General features: G+C 43.8%; 1 protein-coding gene across 4 annotated transcripts in view; it reads left to right on the top strand.

The window, feature by feature from the left end:
• The window catches only part of cep135 (centrosomal protein 135), a 213324-nt gene that overhangs the window by 70274 nt on the left and 125986 nt on the right, over positions 1 to 17064 (top strand). For all 4 annotated transcript variants that reach the window (XM_068035035.1, XM_068035028.1, XM_068035029.1 and 1 more), the window contains exons 7-8: positions 1546 to 1674; positions 9205 to 9420. In XM_068035035.1, the coding sequence (XP_067891136.1) occupies positions 1546 to 1674; positions 9205 to 9420 (345 nt within the window). The remainder of the gene's footprint in view (positions 1 to 1545; positions 1675 to 9204; positions 9421 to 17064) is intronic.

The following is a 17064-nucleotide window of genomic DNA, read 5'->3' as shown; positions in this document are numbered from 1 at the left end:
TCCTTTCTCTAGCTAACGACTCCAATCCACTCCCTGGCAACAGTCTGTTCACAACCTTGGTGCTACATTTGACCTCAAGATGAGCTTCCGACCTCATATTCATGCCATCACTAAGACCATCTGTTTTCACCTCTGTAACATTGCCCAACTTTGCCCAGTCTCAGCTCATTTGCTGAACCCTCATTCGTGCCTTTGTTACCTCAAGACTTGACTATTCCCACACACTCTGTAAACCGGAGGTCATCCAAAACTCTGCTGCCTGTGTCTTAACTCGCACCAAGTCCTGTTCCCCTATCACCCCTGTGCTCGCTGACCTGCATTGGCTCCCGGTCAAGCAACGTCTTCATTTTAGATCTCTCAATGTTTTCATATCTCTCCATGGCCTCGTCCTTCCCTATCTCTGTAAGCTTCTCCAGCCCCACAACCCTCCAAGATATCAGCACTCCTAATTCTGGCCTCTTGTGCATTCCTGGCTTTAATCACTCCACCATTGGTGGCCAAGCCTTCAGTTGCCTAGGCGCCTTCAGTTGCCTAGGCCTCAAGTTTTGGAATGCCCTCCCTATACCTCTCCACCTTGCTTTCCTCCTTGAAGACACTCTTTAAAACCCACCTCTTTGGCCAAGCTTTAGGTCATCTGACCTAAGATCTCCTTTCGTGGCTCGGTGTCAAACATTTTGTTATAATGCTCCTGTAAAGCGCCATGGGACGTTTCATTATGATGAAGATGATATATAAATATAAGTTGTTGTTGTGGTTCTCATATGTACTTTTTGTCTTCTACTGTGAAGGTAGACAGAAAATGTTTGTTCAACGTCTTCTGCCATTTCCACATTCCCCATAATAATTTCTCCTGTCTCTGCCTCTAAGGGGCCAACGTTTACTTTAGCCACTCTCCTTTTTATATACTTGTAAAAGCTGTTGCACACTATTTTTATATTCTTGACTGGTTTACTCCCTTCTGTTTTTTTTCCGTTATCAACTTTTTGGTGTCCCTTTGCTGGTTTCTAAAACACTCCCAATGCTCAACCTTACCACTATTCTTTGCAACATTATAAGCCTCTTTATTGTAAGCGTATGCTATCCTTAACTTGCTTCTAACTTCTGTGCGCAGCCAATTTGGACCTCGCAGCCCTTGAAGATTGGTATGCATTGCTTTTGCGTGGCCTGTTTGCACCCGTTGTGACGCATTCCCAATTGCTGCACGATCACGCATCCATGCAGGGAGGATTGGTGACAACTGAATTTTTGTCTTTTACGTTTTGATATACAACATTATTTAATTATCTTGTTATAATGTACAGTGCACTGCCAAGAACTGTTAAAATGAGGGTGCAGTGTATATTAAGAGTCATTCAAGTTCAGGTTATTTGCATTCAGAGTCTGCATGTTCACCTCAACTGCAGTGCATTGAATTTGCATAATTTTGAGCACCAATTGTATAATGGTTTTGAGAGAAACATGACAGGAACTCTCCTTCAGTTCAGTGTACAGAAAACATTTATTTTCACTTTCCTCGTTATATGTTAAACGGCCACTCTTTTACAGGTTGAAGCAAGAGACGAGGAAATAGAACGATTGAACAGAACGTTGGAAGGTGGTCGTCCTCATGATGTTATCTCTCTTGAAGCTAAAAGCAAAAGTAATGAGCGACTTATAGCACACTTAAATCTACAGGTGCGAGCTAACATCTTTAGTTTGTAATATTTTATGAATAAGTAATCAGATACTGAGATTTAACTGAAATTCTTTGAGGTAAATTTTCTTGTAGGTTTTTTGTAGCTTGTATGCATTGAAGTTCACCAGTGACGAGTAGCATCCCTGAGAATAATGATTCTGTTCTTCTGTAACACAACCAAAATATTTTCCTTTTCTAAAAAGTAAGAGAAGTAGTGGTGTTTCTTAATATTATTTACAGATGGTTGTGAGTCTTATACAGCACAAGGTTACAAAGTAAAGGGAATTTGATAACCGCAGTAAATGAGCTGTTTCATTGTGACTAACGGTCTGATTTTAAACTTGCCTGTTAGACGGAAATGGGGGGAGCATGTGATTAAAATAGCAGTTGTGTACTTACCATTACATTCTCATCCACTGCCATTTTAATCATACGGATTTGGATTTGTAACAGGCACCTTCTACAGGCAGGCAGGGTGCTCATTAATATATTAAAATTGGGGCATTATGACACTGATGCCATTTTAACTAAAAATTGTGTGAAACCTGGTGGGGTTCCTGTCTCAGCCACTGACGCAATAATTGAAGTGAGCTGAGCTTTGGTTAAGTGGACCATCAGATCTTTTTGATGTTTGGTTTTGCAGGAGACCTTCCAACTTTTAGGTTACTTTCACATTTATTATCTTAGGAATTACTAGATGTAAAAAAAATTCAAGGTCCATTTAGTTTGCCTTCTACCATCCTGGTAGTCACATAATGCAACATTTTCAACTGAGAGCTGCTGAGTTTGGTAAGTCTGGTGAGAAGGAGTTTTTAAGAGTTAATTTTGATCTAAAGTCTAGTTTTTCTTCAATTCAGCAGTTAACTAAAAATTATTCCTTGAGTTAAGAGAAGTGAAGTTTTATATTCCGGCCTTAAAACAGGGGTATACAAGCTGTCTGGGAGCAGCTGCAGCTAGTTACTTAGGAGCTGGCGTAAACTGATTTTCAGAAGCTTGAATCAGTTGTTTTTCAGAAAGTATGAAAACAGGGCTTCCTCAGTGCTGCTTTGAGTGCACAGAGTGTAAAGGGGGAGTTTAGTGAGTGAGGGAGTTCAGCGAGGGAGGGGCTCCTTTCTCTCTTTCTTTCACCTTTTTTCAGCTGCCAGTAGCTGGCTCTTAATTCTGTACAGGGGAAGGCACTAATTGGTGAGTAATCGGTAAGTTATTCTACTTATTCTAATTATGATAAATAGTTTTTAAAATTACGGTATGGCAGGTCAGCTCAGCCAAGTGGAATGTACATCCTGTGGTATGTGGGAAGTCATGGACGCATCATGTGTCCCAGACGAACACATCTGCAAGAATTGTCACCGGCTGCAGAAGCTTGAGCTCCGGGTTTCATAACTTGAGTGGCAGCTGGTGTCACTGTTGTGCATTTGTGAGGTGGAGGACTACGTGGATAGCACATTTAGGGAGGTGATCACAACACAGGTTAGGAGCATGCAGGCAGAGAGGGAATGGGTGACCACCAGGTGATGTAAGACAACCAGGCAGGCAGTGCAGAAGTCCCTGAGACTATCTTGCTTCCTAATCGGTTTTCCATTTTGGATACTAGTGAGGGCTATGGTTCTTCAGGGGAGTGCAGCAAGAGGAAAGTCCGTGGCACCACGGGTGGCTCAGCTGCACAGGAGGGGCGGAAGAAGAGTGGAAGAGCAATAGTGATAGGGGATTCGATAGTCAGGGGATCAGACAGGCATTTCTGCTGCAGTAAACTTGACTCCATGATGGTGTGTTGCCTCCCTGGTGCCAGGGTCAAGAATGTCACAGAGCGGCTGCAGGACATCCTTCTGGGGGAGGGTGAACAGCCAGTGTCGTGGTCCACATTGGTACCAATGACATAGTTAGGAAGTGGGATGAGGTCCTGAAAGCAGATCTTAGGGAGTTAGGAAGGAAATTAAAAAGCAGGACCTCCAAAGCAGTCGTCTCAGGATTACGCCCAGTGCCACGTGCTAGTGAGCATAGGAATAGGAGGATTGATCGATTGAACACATCTGATCTGCAGTGCAAGCTGCATTAAGCAGGTTAATGCCACCCTGTTCACCAGGACTAACAAGTACAATACATTCCCTGTTGACCAAAAAGACAACACGAGAGTTATTGTGATTTATAGCAGTGGCTGGCTTCTGTCCAGAGAACATTGACTACACGCATTTTGCCATCGGGCCATCAGAACAGCAGCCAGCAGCATTTGTCGATAAAAAGGGTTACCTTTCAAATAATGTCCAGCTGTTGTGCAGTCATAGAAACAGGCTCATGCAAGTTTGTGCAAGGTATCGAGGCAACTGTCACAACTGTGACTGTCAGTCTACCATCCTCCAGTATTCAAGCTTCCCCTCCCAGGAACGTTTCAGGATGGCTGCTGTAAACAAAGGATTCCACCCTGCACGTGTGGGTCCACATGAAATTGTGGGCCCACCCGCCTCTGAACCCGACCCTGAGCTGCTTTTAAAATCCAACCCAACACCACCACTAACATTCCAAAGACCTGGGTTGAATCTAGAAAGGGCTTTGATCGCACAAGAGCCGCAAGGGTGAGTATAGCTCCACAACCTCACCACCAACCTGAGCAACACGAGTATAATGAAAGCCTAAGGGCTACCAGGATCTTTACTGAGCAAACAATGAGGATGCTGAAGCATAGCTTTTGAAAGAATCTTTTGCATCATAGTGGTGTGCTGTACACTGCACAACCTTGCCGTACAGAAACCTGCATTTGGAAGAGGCAGAAGGCCTCATCAGACGGGAAGGGCCAAGTAAAAGATGAGGAAGTATCAGGAGGAGAGCCACTATACACCTTGCAGCAAGAAGTGAGAGGGATCAGCTAACACCTCAGTGATTTGTGCTGATTTTTTCATTCCCCTGCTCTGAAGTTACACAGAGTCACTCTGCTTAGCATTGGTTGTTTAGATCATCACTTTCATTCTGCGTTTAAGAGCATTAAAACAATTCAAAACTTCTATGTTAATGACTTACTGCCAATGCAAATGTAGAACCTGCTATTAAACAACAATGCAGACTAAAGTGCAAAATGTGATGAAGGTAATTCATTCAATGGTAAACATAATTGCCTTCTCTTCATTTCTCACCTTTTGTTAAAAGGTTTACTAGCTTTGCTACTCTGAAGATACGCTCACCTACTGGCTTCAGCAAAGCTGGTGGATGACTGTTGTTTCTCATGGTGGGATACTTGGGTGCTCACGGCTGGTGATTTCTGGATGCAGGAGCTTATGAGGGCCCAGCTGCAGACTACTCCACATAAGCTTCTGCTAGGACGGTCTGGCGCAAATGACATGCAGGCAGGTACTGATTGAGGGCTTGGTGAAGGGGAAGATGTGTTACCATCCTGAGAGGGGGTAATGCACCCGCTGTGTCACTGACACTCTTGTGAGGCTAGGGCTCATCATTTCCAGTAATCTGCGGTATTTGCATAAGACAGTCTTCAGAATGCAGCTTAATGTTATGAAGCCTGCTGCATATTTGCAGGTCTGTGACCTTTCATCAGACCTGAAACGTTAACACTGCTTCTCTCTCCACAGATGCTGCCTGACATGCTGTGTATTTCCAGCATTTCTGTTTTTATTAAAGATTTTAGAGCTTATGTGTTGAGAGATTAAGTGATAAATGTAAAGCCAAGTGTGTGTAATGTGAACTAATGGAGGAGTAGTGGTTGTCGAAGTGCTAGTATGTGAGAAGAAAATGGTGTTAGTGTGTGGTGTGAAGAGAACAGAGGAAGTGAGTATGTTTGGACAGAGCAAGACAGGAGTTGCAAAGTGCTTTTGTGATTTTACACTGAAGAATGTGATGGGGGAGGGGAATTGTTGTGAGTGGTGGAGAATGGATGAGAGGAGAGAGGTGAAGAGCTGTACTCACCCTTGTGGCTCTTGTGCGATCATCAAAGCCCTTTCTAGATTCAACCTAGGTCTTTGGAATGTCAGTGGTATTGGGTTGGATTTTAAAAGCAGCTCAGGGTCGGGATCAGAGGCGGGTGGGCCCGCAATTTCGTGCAGCCAGCAGTTATGCTGGGTCAGTGCCACGATCCTGACCCTGAGCCACTTTTGGAGAGGCCAGGTTGGGGTTGGAATGGCTACCCGCCTGCAAGCGGTGGGCAGCCAATTGAGGGCACATAGGGCCAATTTCTGGGCCGATTAAGTCCCCGTTTCCGCACCAACTGGGATTTCCAGTTGGCAATGTGTGCAAGAGATATTAGCCTGGACTATGGCCAGGCAACCATGGGCAGGCTCACATCGGGAAAAGGAAGGAGGCCATGCTTCATCACGCGAGGGAACCCCCTCACCCACACCAGTCAAGGCCACTGGGCTGTAGCTGCGGCCGCTGGCCATCCCATGGAGGGGGAACCCCTCCATGATCATAGCCAAGCAGCTGTAACTGTTTTAATTTTTTTTTTAAAGTACCTCTTCAGAGGGTGCCTCCATGTTGAGCCCTCTCTCTCTCCCCATCACAAATCGGCAGCTCCCACCTCGTCCAGTTTGGCTGCCAATGTGTCAGTGCCTCCTGTTGGCCCTCCAGCCTTGGGAGCTAGCCCACGTTCCTTAATTGGACAGTGGGCCCACTCTACCATTAATTGGTGTGGCCCTTTAAAAATCAGGTTGGGCGTGTATGGAACATGCCACGTAGCGTCAGGACCTGCAACTGCTCCCAACTTCCGGTTCCCGACTCCAGACTGAAAATCCAGCTCATTATCCCTGTCAAGGCCTACTTCACAGCGGCCCTGTTAGATGCTCTTGCAGCTGATGGAGAAAGTCTGGCCCTGACCTCATCAAGAAAGATATAAAAGCTGGGGGCACCCCTTCAACTTACCTCTGGTGACAAAACTTCATCCACAGTTGGCCAAGCAAAAATCAGAGTGCTGATTGCAACCTCGCTTTAAGCAGTGCTTAAATCCCTGCTTTAAATTGTTCTCTGGAGGTGGGCTGGAAATTTTGTGCATCATGTGGGCAGGCTGCCCGACTCCCAATGCAGTCGATAGGGAAGCTGCCAGTCAAATAGAAAAATGCCAGGCCTCACACCAATGATGTCATGAGGGATACCTGCTTGATTCACGCCTAGAATTAAAATCAGAGCTTAAATGTCTTCAGTTATGACTTGAGAATAAAATGGTGCTTGTGTGTGGAGTGAAGTGAACAAAGGAAGAAGTGAGCATGTTTGGGAAATAAGTGAGAGATGTGTTGTCAGGTTGCTGTGATAAAATGTCTTCAATTGTCACTTTAAAAATGACAATTTAAAATAATTAGTAAATTTTAATTGCTAATTCAGTATGCTTCATATAGAAGCATAATCAAATGTAAAACTTAAGATGTAGGTTTGTCCTCTCAGAGTAGATAAAAGACCATATAGAGTGGAGGCTATGTGAGGGGATTATTTGTTTTAGATTTAAGGACCAAACTTGCAAGATGCTTTTCACGTAGTTGTGATAGAGATTAATTGATGTCCAAATGCTTTGGTGGCTTTATCACAAGACAAAACATGTACATCAAGCAGTAGTTCACACAGTAGAAGATCATTGCAAACCAATTAATAGGGTGTTCTGGACAGTGATGGCATGGCTGGTTTCCACTTTTCACCTCCCACTGATGATAGACAGTGGTTTTGTATACCAGTGTTTCAACCCCTGTGTTTTATTTGCCAAAACAGACAGTGACAGGTTTTCTCGTAGGTTTAAAACAGAAGATTAAATATTTATTGAACAATATTCATCACCCAAAATGTTCGCAACACCACCCACGTATGAATTCACTCTCACATGCACACACAAGAGAAGATAGAAGGGAAAGGGTAAAAGGTGGTAAGAGGTCATGGTGCAAAAGTCTGGTGTTTCAGGAAAAATCTGTGGAATCCTCTGAGAAGGTGAGTTTTTAAAGTTGCAGGCCTGTTTTCTAGTTGTATTTGCTGGGTTGCTGAAGTCTTCTGGCAGTTCACTTCAGTTTGAAGATGGTGCTGCTTTTTTAGTTCAGTTTTCACAGGTGGAGGAGTGGTTTAAAAGGCACTCTTTTCTTTGCTGCCTCAACTTGTCTCAGCAGGGTTCAACAGTGTTAGCTGGAATTGATCTCTCAGCCTTATGCTGGAATTCAAGATGACTTTTGATATTGACCATGTGGCTGGAGAGCCTAGATTGATGTTAATGACTGATGTTCCGAATTGGAAAGACCATTTTGTTCTCCAAAACGATTACCTTTAAAGGTGAACTTATTCGTGTTAGTTTCTCCCATGTGATTTTAGGTTTCAATTCTTGATGGGCTGTTACAATAGCATTTGATGGCCCCATGGTGATAAAATGAGGGCTGTTCACACTGTATTGTGGTGAAGGGTAGCTGGAGACGTAGGCTGGAATTTTATGCCGCCCCAGCGGGTCAGATGGTGGCGTGGGGACAGCGTAAAATTGAGTGGCAGGCTCTGGGAGGCCTACCCGCCCCGATTCCGCCTCCGACCAAGTTTACGGAGGTCCGGCAGCAGGCGGGGGGTAGGAAACGGCCCGCCCGCCTGAGGCCAATCAAGACCCTTAAGTGGCCACTTAAGGGCCCTCGCCCACCTCCACGGTTATTTTACCTGTGGCAAGCATGTTTGCTGGGGACATGAAAGGCTGCCCAGCAATAGCTGCCGGCCTTTCCACGCACTGGGGGGACATGGCAGTTGGGCACAGGGTGCCCGATTGAGGGCCGCCCCCACCTCCCAACCCAACCCTGGGATCCAAGATGCCTCCCTCCCAAATGACCACTCTAGCCTCATCAGGGCAGGACCGATCCCCCTGGTGAGGCAACCCAAACATACCTACAGTCCCGGCTCCTTGGTATCCTCCTCGGTCGGCTGGGCTGTAGTCCCAGCAGTGGCCACCGCTCCCGGTGGCGCTGCTGAGACTAAGAGCTGCCAGCCCGCTGATTGGCCAGCAGCTCACTGAGGCAGGACCTCCTCCCTCAAGTGGGTGGAAGTCCCGCCTCGGGCCAATTAAAGCCTGGGGGTCCGTAAAATACTGGACGGAATACAGTGGGCGGAAGCGGGTTCGTCATCGACATTTACGTCGGAGTCCAGCTCCCGTCCTCTCACTGTAAAATTCCGGCCGTAGAGTCTGGGGCGTGCCATTGTCTTAGTTCGTTTTGTGTATAGCTCACATCCATGTGTGATAAGCTGACACATTTCCATGCAGATGGAATTAATTGGTTTCAGTTCCAGTAACAATAATGTGGATTTTAGTGCAGGAGTTGGTATGGGTCATGTGACATATCCTCCATTTTGTTGACGGCAAATATACCAGTCTTTTAAAATTGTTCTAATTTTTTATAACTCTTCAATATTTTCATCACTGCACTTCTGGTGAGCATGACAAGGGCAATAGCTGTACAGCTTTGAAGATCATAGAATTTGTAGAAGTCATTTTGATCATTAACCTTTTGTTAATTCATACTTGCACCCATGTTTTGATATGGTATTCTGTAGGTGCCATACTCAATTATTTTTCCCTCAAACGATAATTGCAGGTTGAATATCTTCAGCGAACTAACTGTGATCTGGAGAAGCAGATGAAGGAGCTTCTGGAGAAAAAAAGTGATGCAGCAAATGAGGTTGTAAACCTGAGTACCAAAAATGAGCACTTATGCAATGAATTGAATGAGATTGACCATTTGGCACAGCAGTTGGAGAGAGACAAAGAAATTGCGCTAGAAATTGCTGATAAGGAAATTCAAGAAGCAAAGGTACTAAAATATGTTATATTTTTGCCTGGAAGCTCAAAAATTATGCTCTTAACATTTTGGCATATTCATTGATGCACCGAAGTTTCATAGAATTTTTGAATAGCTGTGCACTCAAATGTATTTTTATTTTAATCTAAGGTGGTAAATTATTTTATGTATTTATAATGTAATTATGGACTATTAATTTGAATCAGGCATCTTTTCTGGTTTCAAGGCATTTTTTGGTGCGGTACAAAACAAAGGCTGCCTTAAATGGATACATTTTATTTAGTTATTCTGAAATATGTACTTTTTATTTTGGAACTGGATGGTGCTGTGGTCAGACCACACCTTGAGTTCTATGTCCATTTCAAGTCACTCACTGAGCCACAAGGGAGATATTCAAGTGCTGAAACCAGTGTAGAGGAGAGCCATAAGGCTGATTGCTTGTCCAATAAAGTCTGAATTATGAGGAATGATCCAAAGAAAATTGGGCTTTTCAGTCTGAAAAGGTGTCTTCTGAGAGGTGATCTTAAAGGTATAGATAATAGTAACAGGAATGAAAATGGTAAATCTGGAAAACTTTAGATTAAATTGCAGGAGTAGTATAAGGGGTTACAGGTTCAGGCCAGCAAAAGGTAAATTCAGGACTGATTTCAAGCAGTTCTTCACATAAAGATTGACACTTAGAACAATCTTCCAGATAGGGCAATGAGCATTCTGGAATCATTTTAAGAAACCATTGGATGCTGCAGTGGGGAGTGCTCCAGGTCCTTTCCGGATGGATAAACCAAGAGCATAACAATGGTCATCTTAATCTGCAATTATCTTGTGAAAAGAAAACTGAAAGGGCTGGAAGTCTGAAGCAGAAAATGCACAGCCAGTCAATCAGAATCTGACAGAAACAAGCTAACATTGTAGATATTCTTACCAAATATAAAAGGCAAAATACTGCAGATGCTGCACAGTGGCGCAGTGGTTAGCACCGCAGCCTCACAGCTCCAGCGACCCGGGTTCAATTCTGGGTACTGCCTGTGTGGAGTTTGCAAGTTCTCCCTGTGTCTGCGTGGGTTTCCTCCGGGTGCTCCGGTTTCCTCCCACAGCCAAAAGACTTGCAGGTTGATAGGTAAATTGGCCATTATAAATTGCCCCTAGTATAGGTAGGTGGTAGGGGAATATAGGGACAGGTGAGTATGTGGTAGGAATATAGGATTAGTGTAAGATTAGTATAAATGGGTGGTTAATGGTCGGCACAGACTCGGTGGGCCGAAGGGCCTGTTTCAGTGCTGTATCTCTAAATCTAAATCAAAATCAAACAGAAAATGCTGAAAATACTCAGCAACCCAGGCAGCATCTGTGGAGAGGGAGAGTTAGCATTTAAGGCCTGTGATTTCGTCAGAACTGGAAAATGTTACAGATGCAACAGCTTTTAAGCAAGTACAGAGGCAAGAGAAAAGGTATGGGGAAAAGGAAAGGCCTGTGATAGGGTGGGAGGGAGGAGTGATTTAAATATAAAAAGGAATGATGATATAAGACAAAAGCAGGTGGTAATAGGACAAGTAAAGAAACAAAAGATGGATTTAGAGCAGCTGGTGTAAATATCTACAACAGAATCATCACCAGCAACTGTTGTCCAAAAAAATAGGATCAGTGGTTATGATCTTAAATTGTTGAATCGTGTTGAGTCCAGAAGACTGTAAAGTGCCTAATCAAAAGATGAGGTACTGTTTCCCAAGCTCCCATTGAGCTTAATTGGAACAGTGTAGGAGGCCAAGGACAGAGAGAGGTCAGAGCGGGAGTGGTGTAGATAATTAAAGAAGTGAGTGACTGGAAGCTGAAGGTCACGCTTGCAAACTGAGGGGAAGTGTTAAGCAAAGCATTCACCTAATCTCTATTTGGTCTCCTCAGTGTAGAATACTGCATTATAAGCAACAAATACAATATACTAAATAGAAAGAAGTTTTTTAAATTCATTCATGGGATGTGGGCATCACTGGCTATGCCAGCATTTATTGCACATCCCTAATTGCCCTTGAGAAAGTGGTGGTGAGCCACCTTCTTGAACCACTGCAGTCCATGTGTGGTAGGTACCCCACAGTGCTGTTAGGAAGGGAGTTCCAGGATTTTGACCCAGTAGAAGGAAATGCTGTTTTTCCTAGAAGGGCCCTGGTTGGTGGGAAGGGAGGAGGTGAAAAGGCAGATGTTGGATCTTCTGCACTGGCATGGAAAGGTGCCATGGGTAAGGGAGCAGGTCTTCAGGTGATTGAAGAGTGGACCAGGATGTTGCAGAGGGAGCGATCCTTTTGAAATGCTGGGATGAGAGGTGAAGATGTTCCTTGTGGTAGCATCACGCTGGAGGTGGGAGCAATGGCAGAGTATGATCCATTGCATGTGGAGTCTGTTGGCATAGCAGGTGATGAGAAGGGGAATCCCGTTGTGGTTTTGGAAGGGAGGGGAAGGGGTAAGCGGAGGTACGGGAAATGGAACTGGCATGGTCGAGGACCCTGTCAACCACAGCAGAGGGGAATTCTCAGTTGAGAAAGGAAGACATATTGGAAGGTGACATAGTCAAAACAGATTTGACTGAGGAGGTGAAACTGGGATGTCCTTGCTGGAAGCAGGGTGGCAGGAAGTGTAATCAATGCATCTGTGGAGTCAGTGAGTTTATAGTAGATATTGGTTGACAAGTTTATCCAGAGAAACGGAGTTGGAAAAGTTAAAGGGAAGGAACGAGTTGGAGATGGACCATGTGAAGGTGAAAGATTTGGTAGAGAAAATGCAGTTATTTCTCCAGCTTTGGTACAGGTGATAAGTGGGTTTGGGTAAAGAGATAAGCAGTCAAGGAGATAAATGGAGTCTGGGCAGGTGACACAGAGTTCAGAAGATTGACTGCTCATGAGGATCAAAGTTAGAGAAGTAGTACATTGTTATTTACGATTATTTTTGGACCGGCATGTTACACTTCCATATTATTTATGTAACTGATCTCTAATCGTTCATTATTTCACAAAACAAAATCTGATGGTCTATTCATCGTGCACAAATGGATTCACAAGGATTTATTATTGACTTTTTCAGAATGAAACCAAGAGGCAGTGTAGAGAAATAGAAGAACTTCGAGACCAGTTAGCTAAATTCAGGGTTGTAAGTCAGATTTCTCTATTATAAGAAGATAAATATAAAAAGCTATTTAAATAAAGTTTAATTATGATTAATCCCAAAAATTAATTGTGTTTACTTCTAATATAAACACACAGATGAAATTATCATCTGATTGTTTAGTGAGAAAGTTGCAACATTATCTAGTTTAGTTTGTGTATAGGTCCTCATGTCCTAAAATTGCATGAGAAAGTTTGATCTTGCATAATGTTTAGTCATCGTTCTTAAGTGATACTTTGGTGCGCGAGATTTTATTTCACTACAACAATAACTTGTATTTATATAGTGCCTTTAACGTAGTACAACGTCCCAAGATATTTCACAGAAGCATTATCAATCAAAGTTTGACACCAAGTTACATAAGGAGATATTAAGTCAGATGACCAAAAGCTTGTTTAAAGAGGTATATTTTAAGAAGCATCTTAAATGAGGACAGCAAGGCGGGGATGTTTAGCAAGGGAGTTGCAGAGCTGAGGGTCATGGCAGTTGAAGGCACAGGCACCAGTGATGGAGCAATTAAAATCAGGGATGCTGAAGACCAGATTTAGAGTAGTGCAGATGTCTTAAAGTATTGTGGGGCTGGAGAAGCTTACAGAGTTAAGAGGGCAAGGCCATGAAGGGATTTGAAAACAAAGATGAGAATTTTAAAATTGAGGTATTGCTTAACCAAGAGCCAGTTTAGGTCAGTGAGCGAAGGGGTTGATGAGTGAATAGGACTTAAGAAACGAGCAGCAAGTTTTGAATGACCTCAAGTTTGCAGAGGGTAAAACATGGGAGGTTGGCCATGAGTGCATTGGAGTGGTCAAGTCTAATGGCGACAAAGGCATGGACAAGGGTTTCAGCAGCAGATGAGCTTAGGTAGGGGCAGAATTAGTTAATGTCACAGCGGTAGAAATAGATGATCGTAGTGATGGAGCAGATATGTGGTCAGAAGCTCATTTCAGGGTCAGATATAACAGCAAGGTTATGAATAGTCTGGCTTCAGCCTCAGACGGGGAGGGATGGAGTCAGTAGCTCGGGAATGAAGTTTGTGACTGGGACTGAAGACAATGGCTTTGGTCTTCCCAATATTTAATTAGAGGAAATTTTTGCTCATCCAGTACTAGATGTCGGTCAAGCAGTCTGACAATTTCAAGAATGTGATGCGTCAGTCGAGGTGGTCGTGAAGTTGAGCAGGGTGTCATCGGCATACATGTGGAAACTGATGCTGAGTTTTTGGATGGTGTTACCGAGGGGCAGCACGTAAATGAAAACATAAGAAATTGGAGCTGTCGGCCATTCAGCCCTTTGAGCCTGCTCTGCCCTTCAATGAGATCATGGCTGATCTTCTGCTTCAACACCGTTTTCCTGCGCTATTCCTGTATCCCTTGATGTTTTTAATATGTAGAAATCTGTCGATCTCAGTCTTGGACATACTCAGTGACTGAGCCTCCACAGCCCTCTGGGCCAGAGAATTCCAAAGATTTACCACCCTCTGAGTGAAGAAATTCCTCCTCCTCATGTCCTAAAAGGCCTGTCCCTTATTCTGAGACTGTGTCCCTGGTTCTAGACTCACCAGCCGGGGGAAATAGGGGGCTGCATTTAGTTCCTTGGGGGTCACCAGAGCTAACAGTGTGGGCACAGGAAGAGAAGCCAATGCAGTGATTAGCTATGATTGAGCAAGAATTGAACCAGGCTTGTGTGCAGTCCCACCCAGCTAGACGACGGTGGAGAGGCGTTGGAAGAGGAGGGTGTGATCAGCAGTTTCAAAGAATCACAGAATTGTTACAGTGCAGAAGGAGGCCATTTGGCCCATCGTGTCTGCACCAGCTCTCTGAATGAGCAATCCATAGTGCCATGCCCCTGCCTTCTCCCCGTAGCCCTGCACATTCTTCCTTTTCATATAACAGTCTACCTCCCTTTTGAAAGGCTGCAGACAAGTTGAGAAGGACAAGGAGAGATAGTTTGCCTTTGTCACAGTCACATTGGATGTCATTTGTGACTCTGGTAAGAGTCGTTTTGCTACTGTGACAGGGCAGAAACCATATTGGAGAGATGAAACATGGAATTCTGGGAAAGATGAGCTGAATTTGGAAGGCAGCAACGGGTTCAAAGAATTTGAAGAATGGGAGGGTAGTTTGCAAGGACAGAGGGATTTAGGGTTTTTTTTTTAAGGAGAGGGTGATGGCAGACTTGAAGGGACAGTACCTGAGGAGAAAGATGTTAGCAATATCAGCTAATCTGGGAGCCAAGAAAATGAAGTTGGGTAGCCAGCACATGACTACCCAATTGCCAGGATAATTATCATAAACAAAAAAAACACTGTATCTATTGTTGTAATGGAAAACCTCTAGCTTTATCAACTAATTATTAAAACAATACACTACACTGTTCAGAGTTATCGTAATATCATTACAATGGTATTTATACTTGCAGGAATCTTTATAATGACTCGCAGTGGAACCTTTCATATCATTAAAAAAGAAACTGTACTTACAAGAACCTTATAACTTGGCCTCATTTTTGGCCCTATCAACAACGAATACAAGTCACTAGGAGTTTCCGTGTATAGAGAGAGATGTCTGTGAACTCTTCTCTTTTATTTTAAACTCATGACAATGCACGTCATTACAACCCCTGTCACTAGCAATAACACTTCTTCCCAAATCCTTGTGGAAAACTGTTTTTAAAAGTTCTGAAATGTGATACCCCTTTATCATTGCCAAAACATTACCATCTCCGAGTTATTAATTAGTGACGATGTCCTCGTGAATCATTTTTGCATCAACTTAACCCCATTCTGTCATTTTCACATCAACAACAGACTCTCTAACTTGCTCTCATTTGATCCTCCACATACCATGATAGCAATGTCTCAGTTGATCTGCTCAACAACGCCCTTGATTCTGCCTTTGACATGCTCATCCTAATTAAGTTTTTCACAATTTTCCACACTTCCCATTCCCCTAATAAGTTGCCACCTTCACATCCTCAGGTCAAACTTGCAGGGACCATGATTGACTTTGTTGTCCATGCTAGATTTAGCTTAGCCATCTCCAGAAATGCTGCACCTCATCTTAGAAGGTAAAGACAATCCCAAACTCTTAATAACAGTCGCTTTCTTTGACTATTTTTCCTGTTCCTTAATGTTATTGCACTTACATAGTGCCTTTATCGGAGCAAGATCTCAAGGCATTTCACAGGAATGTAATGAGACAAAAATGACACTGAGCCAAATAAGGAGACATTAGGACAAGTGGCCATTATTTTTATATTATTTTTGAACTGTAGGGGAGTCGAGGGTTATGGGAGCAGGCAGGAAAGTGGAGTTGAGGCCCAGATCAGATCAGCCTTGATCTTATTGAATGGGGCCATATGGCTCCCATTTCTTATGTTCTTGCATTCTTATGACCAAACACTTTGTCAAAGTAGTAGGTTTTAAGCAGTGTCTTAGAGGAGAAAGAGATGGAGAATATCAAGTAGCTGAGAGACCCCATGTGCCATTTTTGTTCCAGTTAGTTCCTTCTCATCCAGGCCTCCCCTGACCTCCCCAAGTCCATCATTTCTATAATGACAGTTCTCAACCTTATTGCTTCTGATGCCCCTGTCCTATGTTATAAAAATTCCATGGACCCCCATAACACAAGTATTTTTTCTACAAGAATTAGTTATACAATTAATAGATTCTCCCGTCACTTTGATGGATGAGAGTTCAGCAAGGTGACTGGTTATTCACCGTCTGGGTTGGTGTCGTCTCATATGTGATGTTAAACCAAATCTTGATTTGCAGATCCAATTGCAAATATCACATATGAGGGATGGGTGAAGGCACTGGCTTTGTGGTGTGCTCACTTGTCGGGACCTGACTGTTCTCCTCAAATGTTGAGATTGCTTGATGCCAAAGACTTCTCCATTTGGATCTTACCATGGTTTTTTCCCATGTAATGGGGTACATACAAGGGGCTGAATTTTACCAGCCCCTTGACGCCGTGGATCGCCTGACTGCAGGCCCCTCATCTGCATATTAAAATGAACCTAAATGATATGCAAATAAACTTACCTGCAGGCAGCGGCCATCCCACACTGATTTTACAGCCAGCGTTTGTACTTCGAGAACCTGGTGGGGAGGGGGAGGAATAAAATTTTCAGGGCGGGAGGAGTGGGGGAACGGGGGAAACATTGTTTATTGGTTGTGGGGATATTGGGTAGGGGTTGAAAGGGGGGCAAGTTTGGGTAGGAAATAAAATGAGTTTTGTCAGAGGGCCAATTAAATGACCATTGTGGGGGTTGGGGAATGGCCTCCATATCATAATTGTATATTTTTTAAAAATCGGCACTACTGTAACTTTATAAATTAAGGGCTTAAAACCCTTTAAAAATGGCGCCAGCGCGGTGGCGGTGGACAGCGTTGCCGGGTACATGACGGATGCCCCCTCTGCATCATCGGGGGAAGCTGCTCCGCCCCCTCTATTTAAATCAGCCCCCACGCATACTATCATTGGGGCTGTGTGGCAGCCCTTCCATGTC

This window comes from Heterodontus francisci, chromosome 1, assembly GCF_036365525.1.
Source record: "Heterodontus francisci isolate sHetFra1 chromosome 1, sHetFra1.hap1, whole genome shotgun sequence".
Classification (NCBI taxonomy): domain Eukaryota; kingdom Metazoa; phylum Chordata; class Chondrichthyes; order Heterodontiformes; family Heterodontidae; genus Heterodontus; species Heterodontus francisci.
Note: the sequence above shows the minus strand (reverse complement) of the source record. Positions and strands in the feature narration are given on the sequence as shown.